Genomic DNA, 27249 nt, shown 5'->3' with positions numbered 1-27249 from the left:
TGAAATGCATGTGGGGCGAGTGCTGGGGTGGCAGCCATGGGCTGCTTCCTTGTGGGATGAGCAGTGGGGACGTGCCAGTCCTGGCAGTGGGACTGGGAAGCAGCATGTGTTTCCAGGCTGAGTCATGCTGAGGATTGTGTCTTGTTCCTTGTTACGAGTCCAGTTGCAATATTCACTTGGCAGAATCGGCTCATCCTCCCTCTCTCCCCAATTGTGTGTCTGTCCGTCCCTCCCTCCCACCTCCTTCATGTAGCAGCAGAGTAGTACTTGTAGGGGGGGGAAAAAAATCTCTACCTGGAAGCTCTGCAGGGCTGTAAGGTCAGGACAGCAAACACTGGTGCTTGCTGTGCCAAGCACGGAGCCAGCGTGCCGGGCAAGCAGGTACTCAGCTGCAGCTGCCAGGGTTGGCTTTGCACTGGGATGGGGACTTGGATCTTTGGGAGGGGGGAAATGATGCCACCAGGGCCAGAAAGGGGTGGCAGGCAAGTGGGAGATCGAGACACACAGCTCCTGAGTGGGACTTGCTGTCCTCTCTGCCAGCCGGGCTGTGGGAGCTGCAGAGAGGGACAGGGCACCTGCACTGCTCTGTCCCCCCTCACTGAGCTGTGTCTGCTCAGCTGCTCTGTGTCTAGGTTATTTTAGCTTTGATTCAGCTCTGAAATTGCCTTGGCTGAAACTCTGTCTCTATTGTTTTCAGTCTGCAGAAGCATCATTGAACGTGTCAAAAAGATAAATTGGAGAAAAAGAGAGGAAGAAAAAAAAAAAAAAGAGGAGTGCAGTGCAGTTGGTGAGGAGAGCCATGCTGGTTGTGGTTTCCCAGAGCAGCTGGCTGCTCCAAGCCCACACTCCCTTTCCAGAGGCAGCTCCTTGCAGCCCTCTCCCCTTCTCTGCAGGGCTCAGACACCCTTCCAGACATCCTCCTTCTGCCAGAGGGCTTTTCCCCCTTGGCAAAGCTCGTTGAGGCTTAGCATCTGCCCTGCCTGAGCCTTGTCAGGGAGCATCATGAGCACAGTCTCCAAGACCTGCTCTCTGCCTTGGCTGGGGCTGAGACACCGAGTCCAGCCTGGTGGATCAGCCAGAGCCCCATAGCAGGGCTCTGGAGAGGAACAGAAAAGAAGTAGGATGGGCAAGAGGGGTCCTGGGTGTGGGCAGGGGCTTGGGGCAGACCTGTGTGTGTCCCCAGGGGTTTCACTTGCTGGTGGCCTTGTGCACACCTTGGGGTCCAGCACCAACACCTGGTCCAGGGTCCACGGAGCTGGGGAAGGTCTGTGCAGCACTGACCAGTCTGATGGTCAGCTCCAGCCCAGGCTCTCTCAGGAGTTCAGGGGGCCTCTGTCCCAAAGGTTTGAAGAGGGCTCAGGCTTCTGCATCCCTGGAAGGATCAAGCCTGAAGGATGAGTTTTGGGGTCTCTTTGGGGTATCATTTGGTGCTGGAGGACATGGTGCTCTCCAGGGGCTCCTGGAGCCAGCACTGGGGCTGTGGCATCAAACAGCATGGGGTGGGTTGCTGTGTAACACCTTCATAGTTGCTAATTACCTCCAGGAGGAGGAGGAGGCACCCGGGAAAGGAGCCGGCAGTGTGAGTTATGGGAGGTTGCAGGAGTGGTTGTTGCTGCTGCTGCTGAGGACGCTGGGGCAAATGAATAACCTGTTAAATAAAATGTCAGCCAGGAATGGATGGGAACTGGCATTGCTTTTTCCACTTGCACTTTACAAAATGAATCTCCCTGTGCGTGGTTGATTTGCTTATTCAAAATAGGCTGTGGTGGAGGGGCTCTCCTGCTGAACCCACGGACACCAGGGGCTAAATTGTGTAAATTCCATTATCCAAATGCTCCTCTGAATGGCTGCAGTGATCTAAGGACATAATCCATTCCCACAGGAGAGGGGTTTTCAGAGCCTAACCCCCTTTGTTTCCAGAAACGATGAGAATGTGAGAAATGAAGCTGAGATATTGCCACTGAGCTCCAAGCTGCATCTGGTGCTGGGGCAGGTAAAACCATTCCCTGCCCCAATTGCCTTTCACACCTGAAACGGGGAAGATCGGGCTGTGTGAAAACTCCAGGAGGCAAATACTGAGTGGGTTCCATTAGATAAGGCTGGTTTCAAATGGAAACTGATTTGCATGGGCTGATTAAGCTCATTACTACAGCAGGAACTCAGAAAATCATCAGATCCCTATGCAGCAGGAGTGCTGAGGTCTGCTGCGATGACGCTCCGTGTGCAGCGCTCGCCAGCGCTGCTGTGCCTTCAGCAGCATCTCCTGGGAGTGCACACAGGACGTGGCCAGTGGTCACTCTGGCACCAGCACCAGCCTGAGCTACCGCTCCCCTTCTCCTGGCAGGGGAGGCAAACTCATGGCACCAATGTTTATAAATGATTGGGCCTTGTTTAGAAACCTGTCGGGGTGTTTGTCTCCATTGCAGGTGCTTTGAAAATGCCGTGGTGAGTGCAGTGCTGCAGCCCCACAGAGCAGGGATGTGGGCAAAGCAAAGCTGTGGGCACCCACACTGCACGTGGGGGAACGAGCACCTTGCTCTTGTTGGTGCTCTGGTCCCACCTGGTACCCCAGGAACCAAAGGGCTGTGCTGGCAGCCCCTTCTTCTGCCACAGCCTGGGTGAGTGTGACCTCGGGTGCTGCGTGGGAGCTGTGGCAGGGGGGGACCAGCATGGAGTTTTCCCTTGGGCTTTCCCCTGGGGACAGTGTGTGCGTGCATCCCACAGGGACCCTGGAGCACGCCAGTCAGATCGTGCTGTGCCAGGAGCAGCTCTGTGTCCCCAAGTCTCTTTCAAACTGAGAGACAGTAGGTTTAGATTAGATACTAGGAAATAATTCTGCCCTGTGAGGTTGGGGAGGCCCTGGCACAGGCTGCCCAGAGAAGCTGTGGCTGCCCCATCCGTGGAAGTGTCCAAGGCAAGGCTGGAGGGAGCTCTGAGCAACCTGGTCTGGTGGAAGGTGTCCCTGCCCATGGCAGGGGGGTTGGAAATGGATGAGCTTTGAGTTCCCTTCCAACCCAGGCCATTCTGTGGTTCTATTCCTGCAGCATTCCCCCAGGTGAGCACCCTGTGGTACCCTGTGGGTGAGGAGTCGTGGGGCTGTACACAAACAGCTGCCGTCTTCCAAGGCGGCTGCTGCTGCTTCTTCGATGCAACATTTGTACACCCACGTGCTGAAAACAGAGCCCACGTGGGCAGGTGTGCCTCTAAATTTATATACCTGGGAAATACACCCCGCTCATGAGCACTGCACGCTGCAGTTTGCAGAGTCCCCTCCTCGCCCTGCACCCCCAGGGGCAGCCTGGCAAGGGCAGCAGAGCTGGCAGCTGATTATGAAGAGATTATAAAGAGGTATAAACTAAGCCTCTCTGCTAGAAAGGCCAGCAGCCCCAGGCTGGAGGCGTCACACGCAAAGGCTCCTCTGCTCCTGTGCATTTTCTCTTTTTAATGTTTTTTGCCTTTATCTTGCATCAGCTCAAGAGCTTTACTAAGCCCCGGAGCACGGAGAGGGAGCCTAGAAAATGCAGGGGTGGAGGGGGACTCTGTGAGGCTGTGTTTGTCACCTCCCATAAGCAGGTTCCTGCACAGCTTTTGTCAAGGCTGGTGACAGTATTGGGGGCTTGATGGGACCGTCCCTGCTGCCATGCAGGCGAGCTTGTGGGCCAGTTCTGTCACAGCTTGGGGACTGTCTCACCAATATTGTACTGCCCAGAAGTGCTCCAGTGTTTGGCACCTGCTCTCTCCCTGGATGGGCTGGCAGGGCTGTGGGTTGCTGGAGCTGCTGGGTGAGCTTTGAGTCCAGCTCACGCTCCCTCTGCACCCAGGGGCTGTCACGCAGCCGTCTGGGCTGGGGATGCTGTTATCTCTCCTGCTGTCCTGCCTCCTCTGCCATTCCTTCCCTCAGGTCCCTTCCCTGCCCTGCTCTGTGCTGTGCTGGGCGGAGATAGGAGTCCAAGCCATCCACTGAGGAAATTGCTCCCTGTAAATCCACAGTGAAAGTCCTGGGATTCCTGAAGGCCCAGAGGAAAGTGCTTGATTGGATTTTCAATCCTCTCTGCCAGCTGTGGGAGAGGAGGGCTGACAGCCTCCCTGAATCTTCCTCACTGATGCCTGGGAGGGGATGCAGGCTGTGCCTGCTTGCTAATGGAATGTAAAGGATGTGTAAATCTCCTGCCTTATTTAACTCCCCCCTGAACTTTATATGCAGCGATAAATTTCTCCTCCTGCGAATCTGCTGGAGCAAGGTGGGCCTCGGGTGCCTGGTGCCCACGCAGGTGTGGGGGGAGCCATTCTCCTGCTGCTGGAGGGGAGCTGCTGTGCCATGCAGCAGCCAGACCCTGTCCCTGAGGAACACGAGGCTCTGGGGACACGCTGTGTGCACCTGGGGGCTCAAGCTGCCCGTGCCAGCATGAGAGGTACAGGAGCACCTGGGGCTGGTGTAATCCCCCTCCTCCCCACGGGGCCAGGGGTGTTTGCCTCCAGTGCCACCAGAAAGCAAAGCTGGTAAAACACAGAGGTTTCCTGAGTTAAAACTGTAGCAGTAACAGGCAGGCTGAGAGTGGCCAGGCTGTGGTGGGGAGCTGGTATCACTCCAAGCCCCCATCATGCAGCTGAGCATCGCACAAATAATGGAGAAAAATGCTGCAAATCTTATTGTGTTGCTCCTTATCTCTGATTAATCCTCTTATGTGTTCATCTCATTTTATCCCAGTGTTGACTGTCTGTTTATTGTATTTCTGTAGTCCTCACAAAGACAAAAATCCCTCCGAGTCTTGCCCGGCTGGGCAAGGGGGGGGCTCCTGCCTTGCTGGCACCAGTGGAGCACCATGGAGGAGAGGACCAAGGTAACCTACCCGTGGTCACCAGAGCAGATGGTGGCAGAGGAGGGGCTGGAAACCAGTTTCTCCCAGGCCCTAGATTAGTGCCCAGCTGCTTGGACATCCCCAAATGTAAAGAAAGATAACCTAAAAGAACTGTCCCGTGGTGTGGCTTTCCCGTGCTCAGGGCATGCTCTCAATGCCCGAGAGAGGAGACAGGCTTTCCTCTTCACACCCCTCTCTCACTGCAAGCAGATTTGTTTGAGCCCTGCAAGGGAAGCCCTGCCTGTCTCAAGTCCCTCTTCTCCAACTCAGGCTCTCTCATTTTTGCCAGCAGCCCCGTGATCCTCTCCTTGCTGCTGGGTGAGTCAGGAGCACGAGCCTTCTGGGCCTGATCCTGTTGCTAAAGGATTTTGCTTTGATCCTTTTCTCCAGCTGGGGAGATCAAAAATCCTTTAAACAGCCAAAAATCGTAGGGAAGATTGGAGGAGAAAATTTTTACCTGAGTGGGAGCCCCTGGTTCAAACAATTTGGTGGAGGAGGATGGTGTTTGTAATAGCATAAAACAAGTTGGAGGAGAATGGTGTTTGTAACGTGGTGGAAACCTGCACCAATGAGGGAACCTTCTGTCTTTAGGGGGCATTCAGACAGGTTCCACAGCACCCCAGCCTGTCCCCAGTTTGTGCAGGCATGGCCAGGCTGTGTGAGTGAACAACCTGGAGGTTGTCATCGTCTCACACTCAGCATCCTTCACTCCTGCAGGTGCTGAGTGATCGCCCTGGAACCCAAGGGCCTCCTGAAGGCATCCAGTGGCACACTCAGGCACGTGCAACTGGGGTCCCATCTCTGCCACACTCATGGGCACCTCGGGCAGCCCACACACATGAACTGTGCCAGCAAGGTGGGCTCAGGTCCTCTCTCCTGCTGCACATTGATCAGATGACTCTTGGTTTAAATTCTCCCAAGATCTGGCAAGCTATAGCACAGGAACTGTGGAGGCCTCTGGCTTTAGTAGCTGCAAATTGCTTTTCAAACCCAATTGAATTTCCAGCCTCCCCAGCATCCTGTGGCAAGGAGCTCCTGGGATTAGCTGGCTCCTGTGTGCAAAGCGCTGCCTTTCCCATGCATCAAACCTCGTTCCACAGGTGCCTCCCAGTTCTCATGCAGTGCCAGCCCCCTGCCCAGTGTCAGGCTGGTTTCAGGGACCATCACGGTCCCTCTTCTTCTTTCTAGCCTGGACATCCCAAGTCTTAGCTGGGGAAGGCAGTGTCTGTGAGTGTTTGTGTGTGGAAGGTGGGATGCAGGCTGAGCTTCAGATTCTCTGTGGTGCATCTGGCCGTGTCTCACAGGGCTTGTTTCAGGACAGTCTCTCCCTGTGGAGAAGCTGTTTTTTCTGTTGACCTGAGCGTGGCTGGAGGTTGTGGTGACACACAGGGTCTTTGCTAGCTGTATTTTCTGCAATAGGCATCGTTACTTTGAGAATTTTTGGGCCCCTCTTGCCCCCAGCACCTTGTTGAGCTGGCCAAGGGGGCAATAAGCCTGTCCCTGCCACCCCCAGGATATAACAGGTGCTGGATTTCCAGCTAGCCCCCAACCCTCCTGGCTCCTCTGCCTGTGTTTATCTCTAGGTGAGATGCCAGGACCGTTTAAAAAGCTGCAGGCTGAGCAGCAGAAGGCTGCAGCTGCTGCCCGGAGCCAGGCTGCGGCTGCTGCTTCGTTATTTACAGCTGCCTTTGGCCGCTCACGAGCTTCTCCAGCAGCTCTGCTGGCCACTGCTCACTGTCTGCTTGTCCCTGCACTGAAAGCCAGCGGTATTTGGGCCCTCAAATGGGTGCCATCTGGCACCCCACCTTTGTACCAGCAGCATTCCCGGCTCGCCTGCCAGCTCAGGACAGAGCCAGCACCAGCAGCAGAGCTAACCCCTCTGAGGAGCTCTGCTGATTTTAAACTGCTTCCCAATATTGACAGCAAATCCAAGCTGGAGCACAGGGGGTGAAGTCGTGGGCCATATGGCAGAGCCGTGTGCAGGCTGCATTCTCCAGGCTGGGTCCATGAAGGACTTTGCCCATGAAGGCCAGGGTTATTCTGCTGCCTTTAGTGTTGGTCTCAGCCAGGCTGGCACCCCTCAGTCCAGCTCTCCTCGCTTCAGTCCGCTGCTAAACACTACCAGGGCAGGGGCAGCCTTCCCAGTCTGTCAGGCTCCGTGTGACCGAGCAGCTCCTCAGTGCTCTGGAAGTACAGCATGTTTGCCTGTGCTGGGGATGTCTGACACGTAAACCTGGGCCAAATAGCATCTTCCAAGGTGACCAGATGCCTGCTGGGTGCAGATGCAGGGCTGATGGAGCAGAGATGCACGTCGTGGTGGGTCCCGTGCCAGCCAGCTCTGCCTGCTCTGCTTTTGTCCCCGCTGTTGGTCCCCACGCGCCCTGGCAGCTCCACGGCTCCATCTGAGATGGAGACCGGGGTGTGAGGCTGGAGCTGCCATATGCTCCCCATAAAAACACTTCTTGGCCCGTTCCCCGGCGTTTCCTGCCGCTGCCACACGTGCTCAGGATCCCACATGCCTCACAAGCCGTTCACCAACTGCAGCCTGGCAGATGGAGGAGCCGGGCATGGTTTTGCAGTAGGAGAGGCAGGAATCCACGGGCTCTGTTTGTTCTTGGGTTGTTCACGGCAGCAGACGAAGTGGGAGGAGAGCTGGCACCCACCCCTGCAAACTGCCCCTCTGCAGAAGGGGCAAGACCTTCCCATACCCACTCCCCATCCTGGAGCTGAGCTGTGAGCCCATCTTCAGCTGCAGAAAGTGTTTTCACCTGGTGCCACACTGTTTAAAGGCAGTTGGAAATGGTGTGAGTGTCCTGGGTAGATGGAGACCATCGTTCCTCCCAGGCAGGTGGTACTGGTTTGTTTTGGTGGCAGATGGCCAGTCAGCATTAAGAGCAAAGGCAGAAAATCAGACCTCAGAGGGAGCAGAGATTTATTGCAGTAGGAAATTAAAAATGTATGCATCAGCTTATGGAGTAGCTCCTGTTCTGCCTTTGCCTGGGGGGGATGAGGCTCCGTGTTCAGCACTGCTCCGTGGCAGGGAGGTCTGGAGGTGCTCAGCAAGCTGAAGGCACATCCCTTGGCGGTGTATCATGATGGGCAGTGACTGGACAGAGCTGATGTCTCTCTTACCTTGGGTGGCAGAGTGTGACCAGCTCAGTGTCAGCTCTGAGCACAGCAGATGAGTGTCCAAGCCTCAGCAGTGGGATATCTTCTTGCCATGTCAGTTGAGATGCCGTGAAGAGCCAGGTGCTCCCACAGGGGTATGTCTGTGGTGGGCTCCTGCTGCTGCTGGGCACAGAGGGGTTTCTCCTGATGAGTCCTTTCACTTTGTGCTGAGCTGTTTTCCAGTGACTTTGTGCCTCGGAGGCATTGTGCCGTGGTGGTCCCCGAGGGCATACAGAGCAGGCTCTGGGGCTAAGGGTGGGCAGCAGGCAGGGTGGGGACATGGACATAAACAGCCATCTGCTCCCTGCAGTGGGATGGGGTCAGTGCTGCTCTGTGCCCACCAAGGGGGTGGTGGGTGTTCCCTGAGCACTGTGGCCCCAGGGTGAGGCTGAGTTTGGGTGCTGTTGATGGCACGGAGCTGCTGAGCTCCAGGGGTTATTTCATAGCCTCAGCTCCCTGCTGTGAGAGCTTTGCAGCCCAGCGCACCTCTCTGCCCAGAAATTAAAAGAAAAAACGCAAAAAAATCAGGCTCCAGGGAAGTGATGGCTCCTGGGGTGCAGCCAATTACCAGAGTTAGAGAGTTACCTTACCCAGCGCTGCTGCTGGTTTTCTCTGACCTCTCGCTCTGGTCCAGGGTGAGCACACGTTATTCCCCAAGCCTGGCATGGGAGAGCTGCCGCAGGAAGGATGTTCAGAGCCTCAGCATGGAGAAGGCATGTTGTACCTGCTGCTGAGCGTATTACTGCTGCTCCAGCAGTGGATAAGTCCTGCTTACGAGGACACTCGTCCTCTTTTATTTAATTTCCTGGTAATGCTTCTGCAGCGTCCAAGTCTTATCAGGAGAGAAGCAGCTTAAGAGCCCGGTAAAGGAGTTTTTATTGTCAGTATCCATCTCTTTATTCCCCTCTTCCCTTTGACGCTGGATGGCAGGCTGGTTGTGGCTGAAGTGAGGTGTGCTTTCTTTTCCTTTTGTCTGTTAAAGCTGCAGAGAATTCCCGGCCAACCAATTCTGATGGTAATTGGGCTGCTGTCCCTGGTCCCTGGGCGGTCACCGGCTGTGGCTCAGCCGCGGGTTCCGTGGGGAGGAGTGAGGGTGACACCGACTCCCAGACTGCACACAGAAGGACAGATCTGGGCACGCACCAGCCCTGACTGGGCAGCTCAGGTCTGGGACTCGCCATCCACTTTGCTGTGACTTGGTGAGCAAACCCCTGCCTCTGTTTCCCCAGAGCCATCGCACTGAGCTCAGCCCCATCTCTGAGGCAATCCTCGCGTTCATCTGCTGCGGGGGCTCGTGGATGGGGGGGGGCTGGAATGGCTGTGGGCAGCAGGGGTGCGATGAAAGGAGGAGTGTCCCCTGGGAAGCCAGCAGCTCGGTGACTGCTGTCTTGTGGCAGCCAGCTCTGTCTCCGCGTTCTCCCTGGCCGTGCCGGGTGTGTGGAGACGCAGTGCTGCATTCAGCCGCCTTTTCAGCCGCGCACAGTGGCCTTGGATAACGTTTGTTTGAGAAAATTGGTTGAGTCGTGTGATTCCTTTTGTTGTACTTGTTACTGTTGTTCTTTTAAACGCTCATGGGAGTAGCAGAGCAGCTAATGAGGCGGCGCAGAGACAGTCGCTGGGGAGATGGTCTCGCCTCTACTTCCCTGCAGCTGCACTCTCCTGGTGATGGAGCTGGCTCTGCTCCTGCTGGGAGCGCTGGTGGGTGCGGCATTCCTGTGCTCAGAGAGGTGCCCAGACCCTTCTGCTCCTCACCAGTTCCCTTCCCCAGGCCTCACTGTTTTCTTCTCCAGCCGTGTGCTGCTGCGCGAGGGAGGGGAAAGCCACAAGCACCCATCCAGCTGGGCTCTGGGAATGGGTCACCTGGCCGTGGTGACATCCCATCTCCACAGAACGCAGCTCACCCATGGCCAGCGCTGTATCCCTGACCCTGGGCAGACTCACCTGGTGCTCAGAGCTCTCCTGGCTCCCATGGCAGACATGGCATCCTCCTTTAGAGGATTTTGGGTGGTTACCTGGGGATCAGGCTCAGCCCAGTGATGTCCTCAAGCCCCAAGCTGTGTGTGCTGGTGTGGAGCTGCCAGGAGCTCCTGTCCTCTTCCAGCCCCACGTGCTGTCCCTCTTGGCTCTGCAGCAGGTGACAAAAGTGGCACTGGGAGCAGGTGGGGGTGTCAGAAATGCAGACAGATAGCATTAGATGGATGATGCATCAAATCCTAAACTGATAAGAGATGGAACAATTAGCGTGTTGTCAAAAGGCCAGGAAGGATCTCTTTTTAAAGAGACTAAATAGTCTGGACAGGAGCAAGCAATGAACAGCACAGAAACAACAGCACGTTCACCACTTTGTTTTTCTGGCTGGGCTGTGTGTGCTGCCATCTGTGCTGTGCTCCGTGGCCATTCCGTGGTGCTGGGATTGCTCCCCCAAAGCAGGCTCACAGCCCTGCCCAGCAGCCTGGAGCCACGGCTGGCATTGCTCCAGGATGCCAAGGGCAGCTTTGCCACGACCTTGCCCCGGGCTGGATCTCCCCATTTTCTGGGTGTCTCCACTCCAAGGAGTCCCTGGGCTGATGGTGGAGATTTGGTTGTAGTAGCACAGCTGAGCCTGCCTTAATCCCAGTTTTTAGACTGGTTAAACTTGTTTTCACTCATCTCTGATGTTGTTCAGCTGTGCTACACAGCACGAATAAGCCAGCGCTTGAGTTTGCTGTTAAAGCCCTGCAGAACAGCAGAGAGAGCTCTCCGGCTGTGCCAGGGTCACTGAGGGTCTCCCCTGACCCTCACGGTGGTGCCATCCCTCAGGGAATGGCCAGAGCCACACCACCAGTAATTCATCCCACACAGATCTCCCATCTAATGAAGCGCAGTGCTGGGGCAGGGATGGGACAGCGAGGTGCTGGGAGAGGATGGGGTGATTTACCCTCGAGTGGCATCTCCGTGGATGTCCCCCTGCCTGAGCTGCGGGTGCTGTGGCAGGGACAGGCACTGAGCAGCACCGCTCTGAACGGGAGGACGGGGCCGTGCCTGTCCCAGGAGGGGACTGGGAGCGCTGGGAGCGCTGCAGGCGGAGTGGGGCTGCCCTCCAGGTCCCCGAGGGCTCAGTGTGACGGTCAGGGCTGCGTGGTGGGGTGCATTACAGCCTGTCCCTGTGATTCCAGCGCAGCCATGTGATGCCGGAGGAGCGCGGTGGCGATGATATGGAATGTGGGCAGCTGCCTTCGGACACGCTCCGACAGGTGACGGTCCAGCGCCACCCCCTCTACGGATTCGGCTTTGTGGCTGGCAGCGAGAGGCCAGTGGTGGTGCGGTCGGTGGCAGCAGGTAGGGTGTGGGGGTGCTCCTGGACACAGCTGCAGCGTGCCGGGAAATGCAGTGGCACTTCCCCCTGGTGGGACCCCTCCCTGGGCTCCTGTCCTCTCCTGTCCCCTCTGGTGGGCCTGCAGGGTGTCCTCCACAGCCACGTACGTGGGCAAATGCTTTGGGGGTGCTTGGGACCCTCCTGCTTCCCCTCCACCCCACAGCTCCGGGATGCCTGGGTTGGCCCTGACCCTCTCTCCTGGCAGGCGGCCCCTCTGAGGATAAACTCCTGCCAGGAGACCAGATCTTGGCCATCAACGATGAGGATGTGAGTGAAGCCCCCAGAGAGAGATTCATCGAGCTTGTCAGGTGAGGACAACACTTGTCCCTCATCGCCTCTGGGGAGGGGCTCATGCCAGGCTGCTGCGCCCGTACCAAAGCCTTGGGGTGTCAGTGCACATCCATGTCACCAGTGGTCACTGCTGGTGTGGGGAATTCTCAGCCTGAGCAGGGGAAGCGCCTTGGAGCAAGTGCCACAGCCATTCCCAGCTGGCCAAGAAGTGGGAAAGTATCCACAGCCGTGTTGTCAAGCACCCCAAGGAGCCCACAGAGGTCCCGGCCACCACTGGGCTGGGAAGGGTGGGATGTGCTCTCAGTAGCCAGTTGCACGTGTTGAGGTCCATCACCATAAGGTCCCATCCATCTTCATCTCTCCTTTCTGTCACAGGAAGGCCAAGGACTTCATCATCCTCACGGTCCTGCACACCCACCAGGTGAGACTGGCAGGGCTATGGCCGGCTCCAGGGGAGCCAGGACAGGGGTGAAAAGGCCTTTTGGAGACCGAGGTGGGGTCCCTGGAGACCCCAGGAGACTACTCAGGCAGCTCAACCGATTTGTGACCCCTGTCCCACCACCCCAAAGCTCTTCCAAGCTGTCGGCTGTGAGAGCTGCCGTGGCCCCTCGGGGTCAGTGGGCGTGCAGCCATCTCCCTGTCCTTGTCACCAGGAGGGAGGGAGGCAAAATACCCCCAAAGCCATACGGTTTGCTGAGGGCACCACATGTGTCTGATGGAGTAAGCCATCGTGCCAGACGTGGCAGGGAGGGGCAGCTGCTGGCTCGGGGGTCCCTGGGGAGCTGGGAGGGCCGGGCTGCGGGAGGGCTGGAGGTGCTGCTGGTGCAGCGGGGCTCGGCGCCCGTGGCCCTGGGGCAGAGTGAACTCTCACGCCAGAGGCACCGTTTGTGCTTCGCCGAGTCCTTTGATGTCGGGGAAGGAGAGAAGTGTGAGAGCTCCCCTGTGCTCCCCTCCTCTTTGGGAAGGTGGTGCCCCCACCCAGCGCTGCCACGCTCCAAAAAAAGCTTTTTTCCTCCTGGCCTGGGACGGCCGCCAGCCAGGACAGGCGGCTCAGCTGGTGCTGGCACCCTCAGACACACGCAGCTCTGTGGCACAACTGTCTCTGTGCTGGAGTGTATGCAGGCGCTGCCACCAGAACATCCTGCAGGGATGCCCGGGATCCTGCCATCTCCCTGTGGCTGCAAACCCACATCCAAGGGGTTCATCTCTCCCATCCAACCGGTGCCAGTGCCTCCAAGCAAGACCAGGCTGACATCTGCTGCAGCTCAGCCTGCACAGCGGTGCCAGGCACAGGTCCTCACTGGGGTGCAGCCTCCCTGTCACACTGATGCTGCTGGTGTGACTTCAGGGGCTGCTGCTCACCGTTCTGGCCCTGCCTGCAGCGCTGTGTAACCACAGCCAAGGGGATTTGCTTTCCACCCTCCCCATTTCGTGGTTTGCTGCCCACTCCCCATCATCACGCTGGCTCCAGAGGGGTTTCCTCTGGGCCCCGTGTCTGGCTTTCCCCACACCACAGCTCTGAGGGCAGGCAGGTGATTTACCCAGTGCTCTCTTTCCAGTCTCCCAAATCTGCTTTCATCAGCGCAGCCAAGAAGGCGAAGCTAAGGTCCAACCCGGCCAAAGTCCGATTTTCAGAGCAGGTGACAGTCGGCGAGACAGACCCAGTAAGTCCTGCCCTGCCTTCCTCCATGCTTCACTCCCCTGAGGTGTCCCCAGGGCCATGGGGTGTGAGGTGGTGGGGGCCCACAGGGCTCCTCTTCCCTGCTTTGGGCTCTGCAGGTGAGAGCAGCAGTCTGGCCTGGGGAGCCCCACAGGGCAGATGCCCTTGGGCACAGTCAGTGTGTTGGGTCACTGCTGGGGGGACTTTCTGTGATCCTCCCCTGTCTCTCTGATGGAGCCCCAAAAACTGGCCTTAGAAACCTGGTCTCAACTGAGTCCCCCTGGGCACCCAGGGGAGGCATCCAGGCAATGCCAGTGCCTGCCCTAAGGAAGGTCTGTGGCTTCCAGCCCGATGCCAAAGGCTTTGGAGTGCCTGTATATGGGGCAGGGTGACCAGGGCACAGCTGCATGGCTGTGGAAGCTGAAGAGTTCCAGCCCAGTGCTTTTATCTCTTAATTGCAGAAAGGTTTTATTAACAACAAAACAAAATTGAGAAAAAAAACCCTGTAAAGCGCTTCTAGCACATTCTATTTTTAAGCAAAATCAATTAGGTAATTATCTGATTGAAATGCTTCTCACTAAATAAAATCAGCCTTCTCCCCAACTTCCTGCAGAGGGGATGTGCAGGTTGAGGGGGGTTAGGTTTGGGGTAAGGGTCAGGAAAGGGGGATCAGCTCTGAGCCACCCCAGCCATACCTCCCCTCTGGGACACCAGCTGGGGAGCGGGACAGGCTGCCAGGCATGGGCACTGGGATGTGCTGGACAGAGCAGGATGCTCTGTTCCTGCTGCAGCTGCTGGGAGCTGAGGAGGTGAATCTGTCAGGCAGCTTTGAATTGCCTGAGCTCTGTGCTTCTTGATGGCTCAACAGAATGCTGGGTTTTCAGGAGAAATGTGCCTCTTAGCACAAAAGCCCAGAGCAGCAGAGGATGCCACGAGTGCTCCATCACTGACACTCATTCTCTCTGCCCACCTTCCCTCCATCTCTCCGTGCCCCCCACCCTCCTCGCCTCCCCCTTTGCCGGCCCCACATGCCAGGACATGTTGAAGAAAGAAGCTCTCCTCCTCATTCCCAACGTGCTGAAGGTTTTCCTGGAGAACGGGCAGATCAAATCCTTCACGTTCGATGGCCGAACCACTGTGAAGGTGAGCCCCTGCACTCCCCCCAAGGCACCGTGGCACTCCTCTCCTCCCACCTGCCCAATCCATTTTTCCTCTCCTGCTTCCCGTGCACGAACACCGCGGCAGCCCTGGGCTGGCTGCGAGCCGCTCTGGCATGATGGATGGCCCGTCTGCCTCCCCAGGCAGCACACTTTGCAGCTGGCAGGGATCGGGGTTTGCTGGCTCTCTCCCTTCTCCTGACTTCTCTCCTTGCTCTGAGCCTGCCCTCCAGCCAGGGTGGATGCTCCTGCGAGTCCTCCTGCCAGGGCCAGCTCCCTGCAGCCCCCCTCGGCACCACCACGGTGTTACCCGAGGCACTGGGGGCCTCATCCCAGCACTGCCCTGGTTGCCAGGGAGGGGTGGGCTCTCAGTGAGGTCCCAGCTCCCCCTCGGGAAGCAGCCAGTGCCTCGCACCCAAGCCTGTCCGTGGCGTTTGCAGGACGTGATGGTGACATTGCAGGACCGCCTGTCCCTGAGACACATCGAGCACTTTGCCCTGGTCCTGGAGTATTCCAGCCCGGAGCAGAGCCACCGCTTCCTGCTGCTCCAGGACAAGCAGCCGCTGGCCCACGTGAGCTGTGGGGTGTGGGAGGGTGTTGGGATGGCCGTGGTGAGGGGCTGGGCACAGAGAGCCTCCTCTTCCCCCAGTGTGGGGCTTGGCTGAGGTTGTGCTGTGGGGTGGCACAGCCTCTCCTTGCCTCTGGCATGGTCCTGCAGGCTCAGGGGTGAAAAGGGTGGCCAAAGAGGGAAACAATCAGGGTTTTACCCATTGCACACTGACAGCACCATGGAGCTGCTCTGTGCTCCAGCCTGGGCAGCTGCAGACAGCACTCGGGAGCATCCTTGGCTGGGAGATCCAGGAAGGTGGTGCTGCACAGAACCAGGGATAAAATGGGGATCATGGAGCAAACATTAGTCTGAGTGGCATAAATCCTACACCACCAGGCAAAGCTTCACACCAAGGAAGGCTGGGATGTTCCCGGGATGAAAGGTGATGCATGGAGGAGGGAAATCAAATATCACCCCAGAAGAGAGGAGAGGGGGTGTCCAGCCCTGCAGCCAATGGTTCCTGGGCTCACTGTTCCCCTCTGCTCCTGCCACAGGTTGTGCAAAGAACACACTACCACGGCATGAGATGCCTCTTCCGTGTGAGCTTCTTCCCCAAGGACCCAGTGGAGCTGCTGCGCCAGGATCCTGCAGCTTTCGAGTACCTGTACATCCAGGTAGGGGGCTGGGAGCTGGTGGTGCTCGTGGCCCACACGTCTGCCAAGGCTGGGCCCTGTGGAGGCACCCCTCAGGTGGCAGTGCCCTGTCCCTGTGGCTGTCTGAGGACACCTCTTTTCCCTCTCCCAGAGCCGCAATGATGTGATCAGAGAGCGCTTCGGCACAGACCCCAAGCCAGAGATGCTGCTGGGGCTGGCTGCCCTCCACATCTACATCACTGTCTCAGCCACCCGCCCCAGCCAGAAGGTCTCCCTCAAGAACGTGGAGTGAGTCCTCCTCCCTGTCCCCAGGCTTCAGCACAGCCCTCCCTTGTGTCCCTTCCTTGTGCCCCTGGGGTGCTCCCAGCAGCGTTTTGGGGTGTGGAGCATGAGATGCCCTGAGAGCCCCCCCTGGGCTGGGCAGTGGCTCAGGGGCTTGGCAGCAGTGCCACGCAGTGCCTGGGGTTCTGTAAGACCCCCTCACACTGACACCCACCCGCGTGCAGCAGCCAGGGTTGGGGACATTTGCTGTGAGCCCAGGATCATTTCCATGGGAGCCCCGGCTGATTTTCCGCCTGCATCCAAGGCAAGGAGAAGGCTCTGTGGCTGTGTAAGCTCAGCCTGTCACCAAGCTGTGCAGCCCTGGCTCAGCCCTCCCGCGGCTTCTGGGGGACCTAAACCCATACCCAGCCCACGTGTGCGGGTTTGCCTTGCCCAGTCGGCACAGGGAGGAAGAGGGAGGGGTCACCCCAGGAGGACCCCAAAAGAGGTTTGGGAATTTGCCCTGGATCCCCTAAGCTTCCTGTGAGGGTGAGTGGGAGCTGGGATCTGCTGCAGAGCCTGGCACTGCTGTTCCCCACCCTGATGCTGGGGAGCTGTGACACCAGCCCGGGGTCCCATCCCCTTGGGGACCCTGGCTGGGGGCTGCTGCTGCTCCGGCTGTGGCACCAAGGAAGTGCTGGTGTGGCTCCAGCTCCCTCTGACGGCAGGAGGATGCTCTGGGACAGTTTTCTGTCCCTCTCTGCCCGCTGGCAGTGTCTCCGACCTGGCAGCTCATGCAGGCTTTCCTCCCCACAGGAAGGAATGGGGCCTGGAGCCCTTCCTGCCCCCCTCGCTCCTGCAGCTCGTCAAAGAGAAGAGCCTCCGGAAATCCCTCTCGCAGCAGCTCAAAGCCCACCAGCACCAGCCTGGCGGCACCAAGGTGAGCCCAGCCCACACAGCCCCTGTTCAGTGCTGGTGGGGTGGCAGCCTGCCCTCCACACCAGCCTGTTGCCCCCAGCTGCTCGAGAACTCTTGTTTTTAAATCCCCTGGGATGGGAGATCCATCCCAGAGAGCCAGGTAGACACTCACTCTCCCGAATCTGCTTTAAGAGGTGATCTGGATTGCAGGGAGTGCAGCGAGGATCAGGGGTGAGATCAGCTGAAGCTCGGCTGAAGTGGCACACATCAGTTCATTGTTATCTCTGCTTCTGGGCTCGGAAAGCTCTGGAGGCAGCTGCTGAGCCACTGCCTTGGTCCCTGCAGCCTTCACAGGGAGCGAGGGAGGGTTGTACATCTCAGGGGAATTATACATCAAGCACTGAGGCTCCTTCCTGGCTGTGCCTCTGCTCTGAGTTACCTCCCAACAGCTGCCCAGGATGGCAGGGGAGTGGAGATCCCCCTCACGCACGACTCAGACTCGCTGCCAGCACAGCCCACGCCCAGAGCTGTCTGAGAGCTTGCTGTGCACCCCTACTTGAGAGCCCCCACGTCCACCCCAGCCTCTTGCAGCTCTTCCCCCTGTGCTCACGGTGATCACCCCTGTGATGTGTTTTGTCAGGTCTCCACAGCCCAGGCAAAGCTGCAGTACCTGAGGATCCTGAACGAGCTGCCGACCTTTGCTGGGGTTCTCTTCAACACAGTGGGACTGGTACAGTAATTCAGGCTGGGCTGGGAGGTGCCTGCTCCTGAGTGTGTGCTGGGGGGGAGCCAGGGGGCATGTGGCTCCCACAGAAATGACTTCGCTCAGTCTCTTGCTCTGCCCTGCTGAGTTCCAAGCCCGTCCAGAAAAGCCTTTAGAGCCTCTGCTGTCAGTAGGTCGGATTTTCAGCTCTGCAGGGTCAGGATCTGCTCTGTTCTTGCCAGCCTGGTGGGCAACGAGATGACCTGCTCAGTGAAGTTGGAGTAGTGTCAGGCATGTGTTTGTAACTCCATCGTGCCCTGGGACATCCTGCCATCCGTCCCAAAGGAGGGCCACTCCTGGCAAAGGCCACCGCGTTCCCTGCTTGCCCACAGAGCCCTGGCTGGGCTTGCTGCCTCTGTCACAGGTGATCCAGCCTGATCACTGCCACACTGACCCTTCATCTCCACTGCTCACCCAAGCCACCTCACTTTCTGCACAGCAGGAGGAAAGCCACCAGCCCAAACAGGACCCACAAAGGCTCCCCACTGCCTGGCTCACCCCTTCATCCCTCTCACTCCACCTCCCACCCAGGGGTCCCCATGTAGGTGTCATCTCTCTGCCATCCTTCCCTTTACCCCTGCTCATGGTCTCAGCACTTCCCTGGCTTCCTGTGCTTTGCCTACTGGGTTCCATCTCTGGTAGCCTTCGGTCTGCTCTGCCCCCTCACCTCACAGCTCTAAGGGCTGCCTGCAGGAGATCAGTGCAGGCACAGCCTCGTGGTGCCTGGTTGGTGCCATGGCAGGGCAGTCAGAGCCTGCTCCTGACACTGAGTAGCAGCATTTTTTTTTATCTCTGACACCAAAGCAATGCCTGTGACTCAGGCTGTGAGCTGAACTGTGCTGAAGTGGTAAAAGTATTCCCTTATTATCTTCTGCCATGGTCTGCCCAGCTCCTCTTCTCCTCCACTCCTGGCTTGAAGCATCCTTTTAGACCAGAGCAAGAAACATCCCAATTTCCAGTCAAGGCTTTGGTCTTTCTTCTTTCCTGAAATACATTCACTCCCTCCTTTGCTTCCTTCTCTCGGAGGCAATGTGAGATCAGACAGGTTTGTAACATGCTCTCTTGTTAGTGTAGTCACACCAGTGAGCCTGAATATTTCATGTGAACAGTCAGTTCAGAGCTTTCCTTTTAAATAGCCTTGGCATCCTGCACACCATTCCCAGCTCTGCAAAGGGGCCCAGGGAGGCAGGTTGATGGCACCAGCCTTACCTACTGCTCTGCAAAAGCCATCCTGGACCTGACCAAGCTGCTGAGGCTGGGCTGGGCTCCATGGAGAGAGCCAGGTGCAGCCTGTGCAGCCCCGGGGTGTGTTTGTTCACCCTTGTCTGTCTCTCTCTCCATGTGCCTGTGCCACCAGGATGAGAAGCAGCCAGCCACCACCCTGCTGGTGGGACCCCGGCACGGCATCAGCCACGTCATCGACCTGAAGACCAACCTCACCACGGTGCTGTCAGAGTTCAGCAAGGTCAGCAAGATCCAGCTGTTCAGGGAGAACCAGGGGGTGGCCCGGGTGGAGACGAGCATCCTGGATGCCAAGGTAGGCATGGGTGCCGTGGAGGCAGACACCGGAGAGAGGGGTGGAGATGAGGTTGGGGGTTTGGGGCCAGCCTTTGAGGGGATTCACGTCATGACTGTGTGTTGGAGAATCTGCTTGGGGATTCCTAGAGACTCCAAAGCCCCTCTCACGCTGGCGCTGCAGCATCTCCCCTGCTGGTCTGACTCCTTGTTCCACACAGGCAGGATTGCTGCTGAGGGCCACAGGGCAGGCATGGTGGCATTCTGGCCATGACCCAAACACCTATCTAATCATTCAAGCAGGGTCCTCGGGGCAGATGGGGGTGACACAGGCCAGGCAGGTAGCAGGACCCTTTGGAGGCATTGGAGACACTCCTTGGCATACACGCCCTCCTGAGCCCTGTGTGTTATCATCCCCCATCCCCTGCTGGTTGTTGTGTGGTGTAGTGCTGGTTCTGATAGTCAATCCCATGGTCAGGCCCTGCCACTCCTCCTCACCCCTCATGGGTCCCAAACCCTCCAGGAAAACTGTCAGCAGTACAGTAAGATCTTTATTTACTTCTTCGGTGCCTGGCCCAGCAGCCACAGGATCCTAAGGACATCTTGCACTGGCTTTTGCTCAGGTTTTTAAAAAGCTGGGACATGTCCCTGGCAGACTCAAAGGCAGATAGCTGTGTGCTTGCTCCAGGGCATCCTCGGTGTCACTTTGTCCCTGCACCCAGCTCTCCCCTGCCCCATGGGGAAGGACAGCTGGGAGGCAGAGATCTCACAGATAAAATGCCAAGCCTCCTCTCCTCCCACTTTGAATTCAACAGGACAGAGTTAGGATTGAGTTTGGGTAAATTAGTCAGGAGCAGTACTTGGCAGACTGTCTGGCGCAGTGGAGCCACAGGGCTGTATCTGCACAAGCTCTCTGAGCCTTTGGCTGTGGGTCAGCTTTCCTGCCCCTGCATTCATCCCTTTTTCCCCTGAGACTGATGGAGCTGAGCTGCTTTGCCAGCTGTCTCTGTGTTTCCTCATCTCCTGTAAGGTCTCTAAGCCTCAGCCCTCCCTGCAGTCCTTTCCTTGCTCTGTTTCAGTTGTAGTCTCACAGATGTAGCCATGGTGGATTTGTTTAGGATTCTCCTGCTGCCTCCTGTCCTGGTGGATTTTAGCACGTTCTCCCACCAGGCTCATTAACTGCTCCAAGTCTGTTTTCCTGCTGCTGCTGTGCCTGGTCCTGTAGCTCTGCTAACCTGCAGTAACACCCCTGTAGCCTCTGCCAGAGCCGTGCTAATCCTCATCCCCTCTGCTTCAGCTCTCCCCTCCAACAGCCTCATCGATGAAACCCTTTTTTTGCATTCATCATTCAGTGGGTATTTGGTCAACTGTAACATTTTTAACATTCCCTTTTCTGCATCCCACTGAGGTCAGTTAAAGCCTTGGTGTTCTACTGTGCCTGTCCCAACCCTCCAAAGCCCTCACCTTCCCCTTCTGCAGCCTGGGCAGGTGGAAGCCCTCCTTGCCCCTCCGGCTGCCTGGGCTGTGCAGGAATCCAGCGATTTACTCCTTACAGAGCAGGAATAACCAAGGGATATTGCCTGTACCATGAGTAACCCTGCTGGTTCCTCCTGCTGCCCACACCCCTTGGATTTGTATGTATAAAATCACCATATTAATGCATTAATAATAGGCTGGTCATGACCCTGTAACTGCTCGTGGCTCACTGTGAGTGCTCTGAGCATGGCTGTCCCCACTGTCACCTAGCTTCATGGCACTGAGCTCTTGGGGTGCTGCTGTCCTCTCCCTGGCGTGGAAGAGGGCACTGTTCCCCCCAGCCACAGGAGGGGACAGATGCTCTGGAGGCTTAGGTGATGCTGGCATCCATCTGCTCTAAATTAGGTGGCAATTCCCACGCAGCTTGTCCACAGATCCTGCAGTGCTTCTCCCCACAGCCATTCTCCACAGCACAAATCCACTCTGTAGCACCAGCAGCCCTTTCCTGCTGCAGGGGTAGACTTTCTCCTGTGACCCTGCTATCCAGCCCCCCCAAATGCTGGAGAAGAGCCAGCTCACTGGAGTAAGCCAGCTCACATACTTCCTGCGAGCACATCTGCATGCACGATGGCTTTATCTCCACGAGAAATTCCAGGCAGCTGCCTCTGGCCACCACAAGCCCCTTTGCCTGCCTGGAGTGGAGCAAGCACCCCATTTGTGGATCTCAGCAGGCTCAACAACACCGTGCCAGGGCAGAGGCTGCTGTTACCTGTCTTCATTTAGCCATTATCCAGAGGGCTGGGTTTTAAAGCCAGAATGTCTGCTCCAAAATGAGGCATATGCTAATCCTACGCAGGACAGCGATGGATGAGGCAGGCTAAGAAAAGCAGTCAAAGGGATCATTACCTCACAGTGCTAATCTGCTCTCTGCAATTATTCTATTGCACTGAACGTTTCACTGGCTAAAGCCCTAGATTGCGAATCAGTCTGTTTCTGCTGTGAGCTGCAAACCATTAGAGGGCTCAAAGTGGTGTCCTGACTGCTCTGGGGACCTGTCAAATCCAAATCACCCTTGGGAGCCTGTCAGAGCTCCATGGGCTGCAGTGTAGGAGGGGATGTTCCCCCGGGCTATTTCACCCTGGTGCCTGGCACTGCTGCTGTCATGGGATGCTGGGGCAGCTCCCAGCCTGAATCTGTAGGAGGTGCTCGCTGAGTTACTGTGGAAACACAGATGGTCAGTGATGGTTTAGGGGTTTGTGCAGAAAGACCATCTTGAATTTCCAAGTTTAGTTAAAGTGATGGGTTAAAAAAGGGGTCAGGTCATGGAGCAGCCCTCGGCTGGGAGGTCTGAACACCCTGACCAAACCAGCCAGCACAGTCCAGACATCCTTATCTGCTGCTGACCTGCAGCCACAGCCCAGACTCACCTGCCAGGAAGGCGCTGGGGGAGATCTTCAGGTAACAAACAGGCTTGAGGAGATCGTAAACCATTTGCATTTATTTCAGGCGGAAAATAAATACTGTTTGTCTTATGAATTATTCACTAGGTATTTAACTGGTTTGTTTTGGAGCTTTTCCATCCTGGGCTTCAATTTCTGTTTAAAACAGCCCATTTGGGATGCAAACCCAGGGCTTGTACCTCTGCTTTGCCTTCTTTAGCTTTTTGCCACTGTGAATGTGGCAAGAGCAGGGCAAATGCTGACAGAACCCCTCATAGAGGAACTGCACAACCTCGGGACAGAGGACCAAAAACCTCCGTGCTTTTGCTGCTGGTTCCAAGGATTTTTGTTCCCTGCAAGGTCTGTGAGAGCTGCTGGGAGGACAGGAGCAGGTTTTGTCTCAACAGTCACGGAGGGAGTGAGGTGGTTTTGCTTGGGAATGCTGAGAAAGTTCCCAGCCTACGGCTGGGGGCAGGACCACACGTCCCCAGCTGCACTGCAGTGGTGCAGGTGGTCATTCTGCAGGTTTCAGTGGTCATTCTCACCTGACAAAGTCTCTTTTCTGCTGGGGCTGTTGCTTCTCCATTCTTCCTCCTCATGTTGGGGCACTGATTCTGGAGCTCATAGATTTGCTGGGGGCAGGGAGGTGGCACAAGGTGTTTCCTGTGATCTTTATGCTTTAAGTGCAGCTCACCAGGTTTGGGGGCCCTGCATCTCCCAGGGGCTTCCCCCTCCTGCTGGCACCAGCATTTGAGAGTGGCCAATGCTTCTGAGCATTCAGAGAATCGAGCTTCAGGCGTGCATCTCCCTTCTAGTCCTCTTCTACCTCCCACTATCCTCTTCTACCTCCCAGTCCTCTTCTACCTCCCAGTATCCCAGGAAGGACAATGTCAGCATCTCCTGCCTGGCACCTGGACAAGCCTGGCAGCCCCGATGTGGCACAGGGGGCTGACTGCTCCCCCGGGTTCCCCAGTGCAGGAGGTGTGGGGGGAGCTGCTCAGCTCCAGGCTCCCCTGGCTCCGCAGCTCCCCCAGGAGCCAAGGGTTTGTTCTTCCTGAAATGCCTTTTCCAATGGAGCATTTCTCCTTTCTGATTTGCACAGCTGCACACCGCTGGGCTTTTTGTTATTAACAGCCTTGACATTGGAAGAAAAGGCTGCCAAAGCACTCTGAATGCGAATGAAAGAAGAATAACGCTTGCGGGACAGCCGGATCACCTGAGCCTGGACAGAGGAGCTGTCCCAGGCTGTGCCCTGTCCCTCTGCCGGGCAGGAGCCCACGGTGCTGGCTGCTTGCCAGCCGCAATTCAATCAAAGGCATCGGGGTAATTGACTTTGGTCTCCCAGCAGGGCCTGCAGCCAGCCGGTGCTTAAGCTGAGATCAAGAGTTGACAGAGGAAAGCAAAGGGAAAATGGATTCAGAAAGGTCCCTGGCTGCTGCTGTGCCTGGAATCTGGGTGCTGATGTTGGTGTCCCAGGGCCCCCAGCGTGCTGCCAGCCTGCCAAGGAGAAAAAGCACACCATGCACAGCTGGGGCTCAGCCCTCTCCTCTCCCCAAGGAAGGAGCCAAGGAGCCCCTTCCTCTCACAGGTGATGGGATGGTGACCCCTCTGAGCCGTGCCTGCTGGAGCCAGCCCCAAGCCTGGCCCCTGAGCTGATCATGGATGTGCCATGGTGCTGAGGCCAGGGCCCCATGCGGATTTGCCAAATTCTAGTCTGAAAACAACGGGGAGCCCCATCAAAGTCACAAGGGCAGGGGAGGCTGACATTCCTCCTGCTCCTGCAAGCACTGACTGAAGCCCCTGAGATTTTTCCTACAGGAAGAGTGAGGCTTTGGAGTGATGATGGGCCCACAGGCTCTGGTTCCTTACACCAAATCAACCTTTATTTGCATTAAGCCATTCTGAAACGCTGTCATCTCATGGGAGAGAAGGAGGGATGGAGAATTCCTTTGGCTCAGTACCTGGGTGGGAGGGACAGAGGCAGATCCCTGCTTGCAGTGGGATGCAAAGCGAGGGAATGGGATGCAAAGCGAGGGAATGGGATGTAAAGCGAGGGAATGGGATGTAAAGCGAGGGAATGGGATGCAAAGCAAAGCACTGGGATGCAAAGCAAAGCACTTCCCATCTCCAGTGCCACCCAAAGCGCTGCCTGCAGGCACCCAGGACAGGAGCCAGCCAGAACCTGAGAGGCAGACAACATGTGCAGAGGATGAGTTTCCAAGCCTGCAGAGCCAAATTTTATTTGTTCATTAAAAAGAAAAAAAAAAAAAAAAAGAAAAAAAAAAAGTTAAAATATTTTAAAAAGGAAAAAGAGGAGAAGAAACCCCAAACCCAACCAAAAAAAAGCAGCCCTCTAAGGAAGGAGAGACCTGCAGGTCTAACCAAGGCAAGGCCTTTATTGACCAACAAGTGGGAAACAGTGGTGCTAGTCACAAGCAGCCTGGTATTGATAGAGCTGAGTTAATAATGCTTAAGGGGAGAGAAGGAAAGGTCAATGTAGAAGTGAAAAATTGACTGCTGCCTCGTTAGGCCCGGGTGCCTGGATTATTAAATAAAAACTTGGCAGTGCACCTCAAGTAAACCAAAGAACATAAATTATGTAAATTCATCTCCCATCTTTCTGCTGCACTGCATTAAAGGAAGCAGGGTAAGACCCAAAGTACATGATAAAGGGGGGAGATTAAAAGGAAATGCATATAAGCTTAGAGGTTATAGTATGAATAGATTGGGTCATAAATTAATTTCAATACGAGGACTGTTAAAATCATCTAGCATAACCCTGGCCAGCAAATTTCCTCCAGATCTTTGTCTGAACAAGAAGATACTCTCCAGAAGGACACTGAGGTCTGATTTAAAGGCAGGGCATAATAGAAAAATCACTTTATCATTAATAAGCAAATGCAAAAGTCATTTCTTCTATCCGGTGTAAATGTATTTTGTTTTACTTTCCAGAGAGACTGGTTGCCAAGCAGGAAACTTTGAATGAAAAGGTGGCCTTTCCTCCTGAGGCTTAGAAAATCTAGGAAACCATTGTGAGTGAAAGATCAAACCACCAATAATTTCAGGCTGGTATTACACATTTAGATGTAGAAGGAGCATCCTTGTTAAAATGTGCTTCTTTACATGTTGGCACATTACAGATCAGAGGTGAACCTTTACCTGGGCATCCCACTGGGAATCTGGATGTTTGGCATTTTTAGAGCAGTGGGATTATCCCAGTAAGTTAGCTTCTGTGTACAACCTAGAGTTTTCATCCTAAAGGTGCTGCTGCCCTGACAGAACACAGACAGGCATTTCTGCTTTGCCCTCCCAAGGAAGCAGAGCCCTGGGGGCCACCGAGGTGCTGTAGCAGCAAGAATGTGCCCATGAGAATGAGGAGGAGGATGGCCTGGTGGGCATAAGACAGGCCAGAGACACGTGGTGGGAGGACAGCCAGGGGTTATCCAGGTTGATAACTTGTTCCCCACCAGTGATCAACATCATCTCCTGATTAGCAGCTGGGAAAGAGGGTTCTGCACCTTGTGGCCACAGAGCTGCCAGGGCAGGCAGCAGGGCTTAGAGGAACAGCACTGCTTTTGCCCCTGCTGCATCCCTCCCTGCCTTCTGGCTGCCCATGGGAGTCTCTGCCCTACTGCACCACTGGGTTTAGAAAACTTAGGAAGATTCATGCTCTTTTTGTCAGGTCGGGTTGAGATAGAGCAGTGAGTTGGAAAAACTGCAGGGAGACAGAGGGATATCACAATGAGCCCCAGCCCTGTGGGCAGCAGGCCACTCCTGACCACAGGCACGAGCCCTCATTGCCACTTGCAGGATGTTTCCAGGGAAGAGGAGGTGAATCCTATTTGCCAGAAGCCATGGGTGTTGCAAGGAAGCCCAAAGCTCAGGCTGCAGTCATGAGTTGTTCTTATTTAGAGCAGCTCCCTGCAAAGCCGCCCTGAATTTGCCCTCCCTCAGCACCATGAGTTGGAAATGTTTCATGCACCTCTTCACAAAGTCATTATTTGCTCAGCTCGCCCGTGCCTGGCTGTCTCCACACCATCTCATTTGCCTTGCCCACATGGAACAGGGTGACTAAGGTTGCCAATGCCTAAAAGTAACACCTCCATTAGCTGCCACCCCTGATACCTCCTCTCTGTGGAACGATTTCCCAACAGAACAGGGCTGCTGCAATCATGTTGTCTCTTTGCCTCTTGACCCCATAAATCACTTTCAGATCAGCTGGCCACTTTCAGGGGAATGTGGCGGCAGGGTGGACATCTCAAAGGCAGCTGAGCTGTTGCAATCTCAGTAAAACTACCCAGTGGAGTGGAAGAGGGAGACTCAATCTTGTAACCCCCTGTGGGAAAGGCTCAGATCCTGTGCCAGACCTCTGTTAGTGCGCAGCAGAGAAGCCTCCAAGGCCAAGGGAGATGCACAGCCGGAGTGCAGCAGCTTTGCTCACAATCACAGCTCATAATCAGGAGCAGGACAGAGCCCCATGGCACTGTGGGCTCCCAGGCCATGGGGAGACCCCCAGAGTGCTGCTGACAGCACAAGTGGATGGCTCCAAGCTGCACCTGAAGTGATTTAATCCCTAATAACCATATTTGAATGCTTGACAATTGAAGAACTCTCACACAGCTTCCCTGTCAGTATATCAGGGTAATCTTCTCTAAGCTGTAATATTAATCAGGTTTAAGATTCCTCTTTTTCAGAGCAAAATGCCACAGTTAACCCCAGCCTGCCATGCATCTATTGCTGGAAGCCATTCTGGAGGCTCGGAGACCTGGTGGGGAGCTCGCAGCACCCCGGTGTTTCATTTGTAGTCGAGAAACATCAGTCAGGGTTGTTGTATCTCAGTCCTGTCGCCCTTCAGGACTGATCCAGGGGCTGCCTTTTGCCAGCAAGAACCTCCAGTCCCATCTCTGGATGGATGGGAGCATCCTGAGGCAGAGGTAGCTGAGCAAAGATAGAAATGGGTCTCGGAGATGCTGGTCCCCATCTGGGCCACTGGGGCTGCCCTGAGGACTGCACAGTGAGCACTGACAGGGAGGCAGGGAAGGTTCACAACCCTGTGCCACTCTGCCTTGGTGGGATTCACACATGGTGGAAACTGTCCCCTAGTTTCCCTTCTGGAAGGGGATTCTCAGCCCACCTTGGCCTCTTGGTTTGATCTCCCAGCAGTGAGTGTTTATCAGCCATTAC

At 56.0% G+C, this 27249-nt stretch overlaps 1 protein-coding gene across 3 annotated transcripts in view; it reads left to right on the top strand.

Annotated features, from left to right (window-relative positions):
* The first annotated feature begins 7783 nt into the window (after positions 1-7783).
* The window catches only part of FRMPD3 (FERM and PDZ domain containing 3), a 32186-nt gene continuing 12720 nt past the window's right edge, over positions 7784-27249 (top strand). Inside the window, exons 1-14 of one of the 3 annotated variants that reach the window (XM_069015612.1) lie at positions 7784-7815; positions 8662-8890; positions 9010-9042; positions 11183-11345; positions 11588-11690; positions 12049-12094; positions 13233-13337; positions 14369-14476; positions 14931-15062; positions 15595-15714; positions 15845-15981; positions 16771-16894; positions 17513-17602; positions 18993-19172. In XM_069015612.1, coding sequence (XP_068871713.1) covers positions 9040-9042; positions 11183-11345; positions 11588-11690; positions 12049-12094; positions 13233-13337; positions 14369-14476; positions 14931-15062; positions 15595-15714; positions 15845-15981; positions 16771-16894; positions 17513-17602; positions 18993-19172 — 1311 coding nt within the window. In that variant the 5' untranslated portion in view covers positions 7784-7815; positions 8662-8890; positions 9010-9039. Of the gene's footprint in view, positions 8123-8661; positions 8891-9009; positions 9043-10782; positions 10851-11182; positions 11346-11587; positions 11691-12048; positions 12095-13232; positions 13338-14368; positions 14477-14930; positions 15063-15594; positions 15715-15844; positions 15982-16770; positions 16895-17512; positions 17603-18992; positions 19173-27249 lie in introns of those variants that run through there. The other 2 variants (XM_069015611.1, XM_069015610.1) reach the window with 2 other exon arrangements.

The sequence above is a fragment of the Aphelocoma coerulescens genome, chromosome 4A (assembly GCF_041296385.1).
Source record: "Aphelocoma coerulescens isolate FSJ_1873_10779 chromosome 4A, UR_Acoe_1.0, whole genome shotgun sequence".
Classification (NCBI taxonomy): domain Eukaryota; kingdom Metazoa; phylum Chordata; class Aves; order Passeriformes; family Corvidae; genus Aphelocoma; species Aphelocoma coerulescens.
The sequence above is the reverse complement of the archived record's forward strand: the minus strand, read 5'-3'. Positions and strand labels throughout refer to the sequence as shown.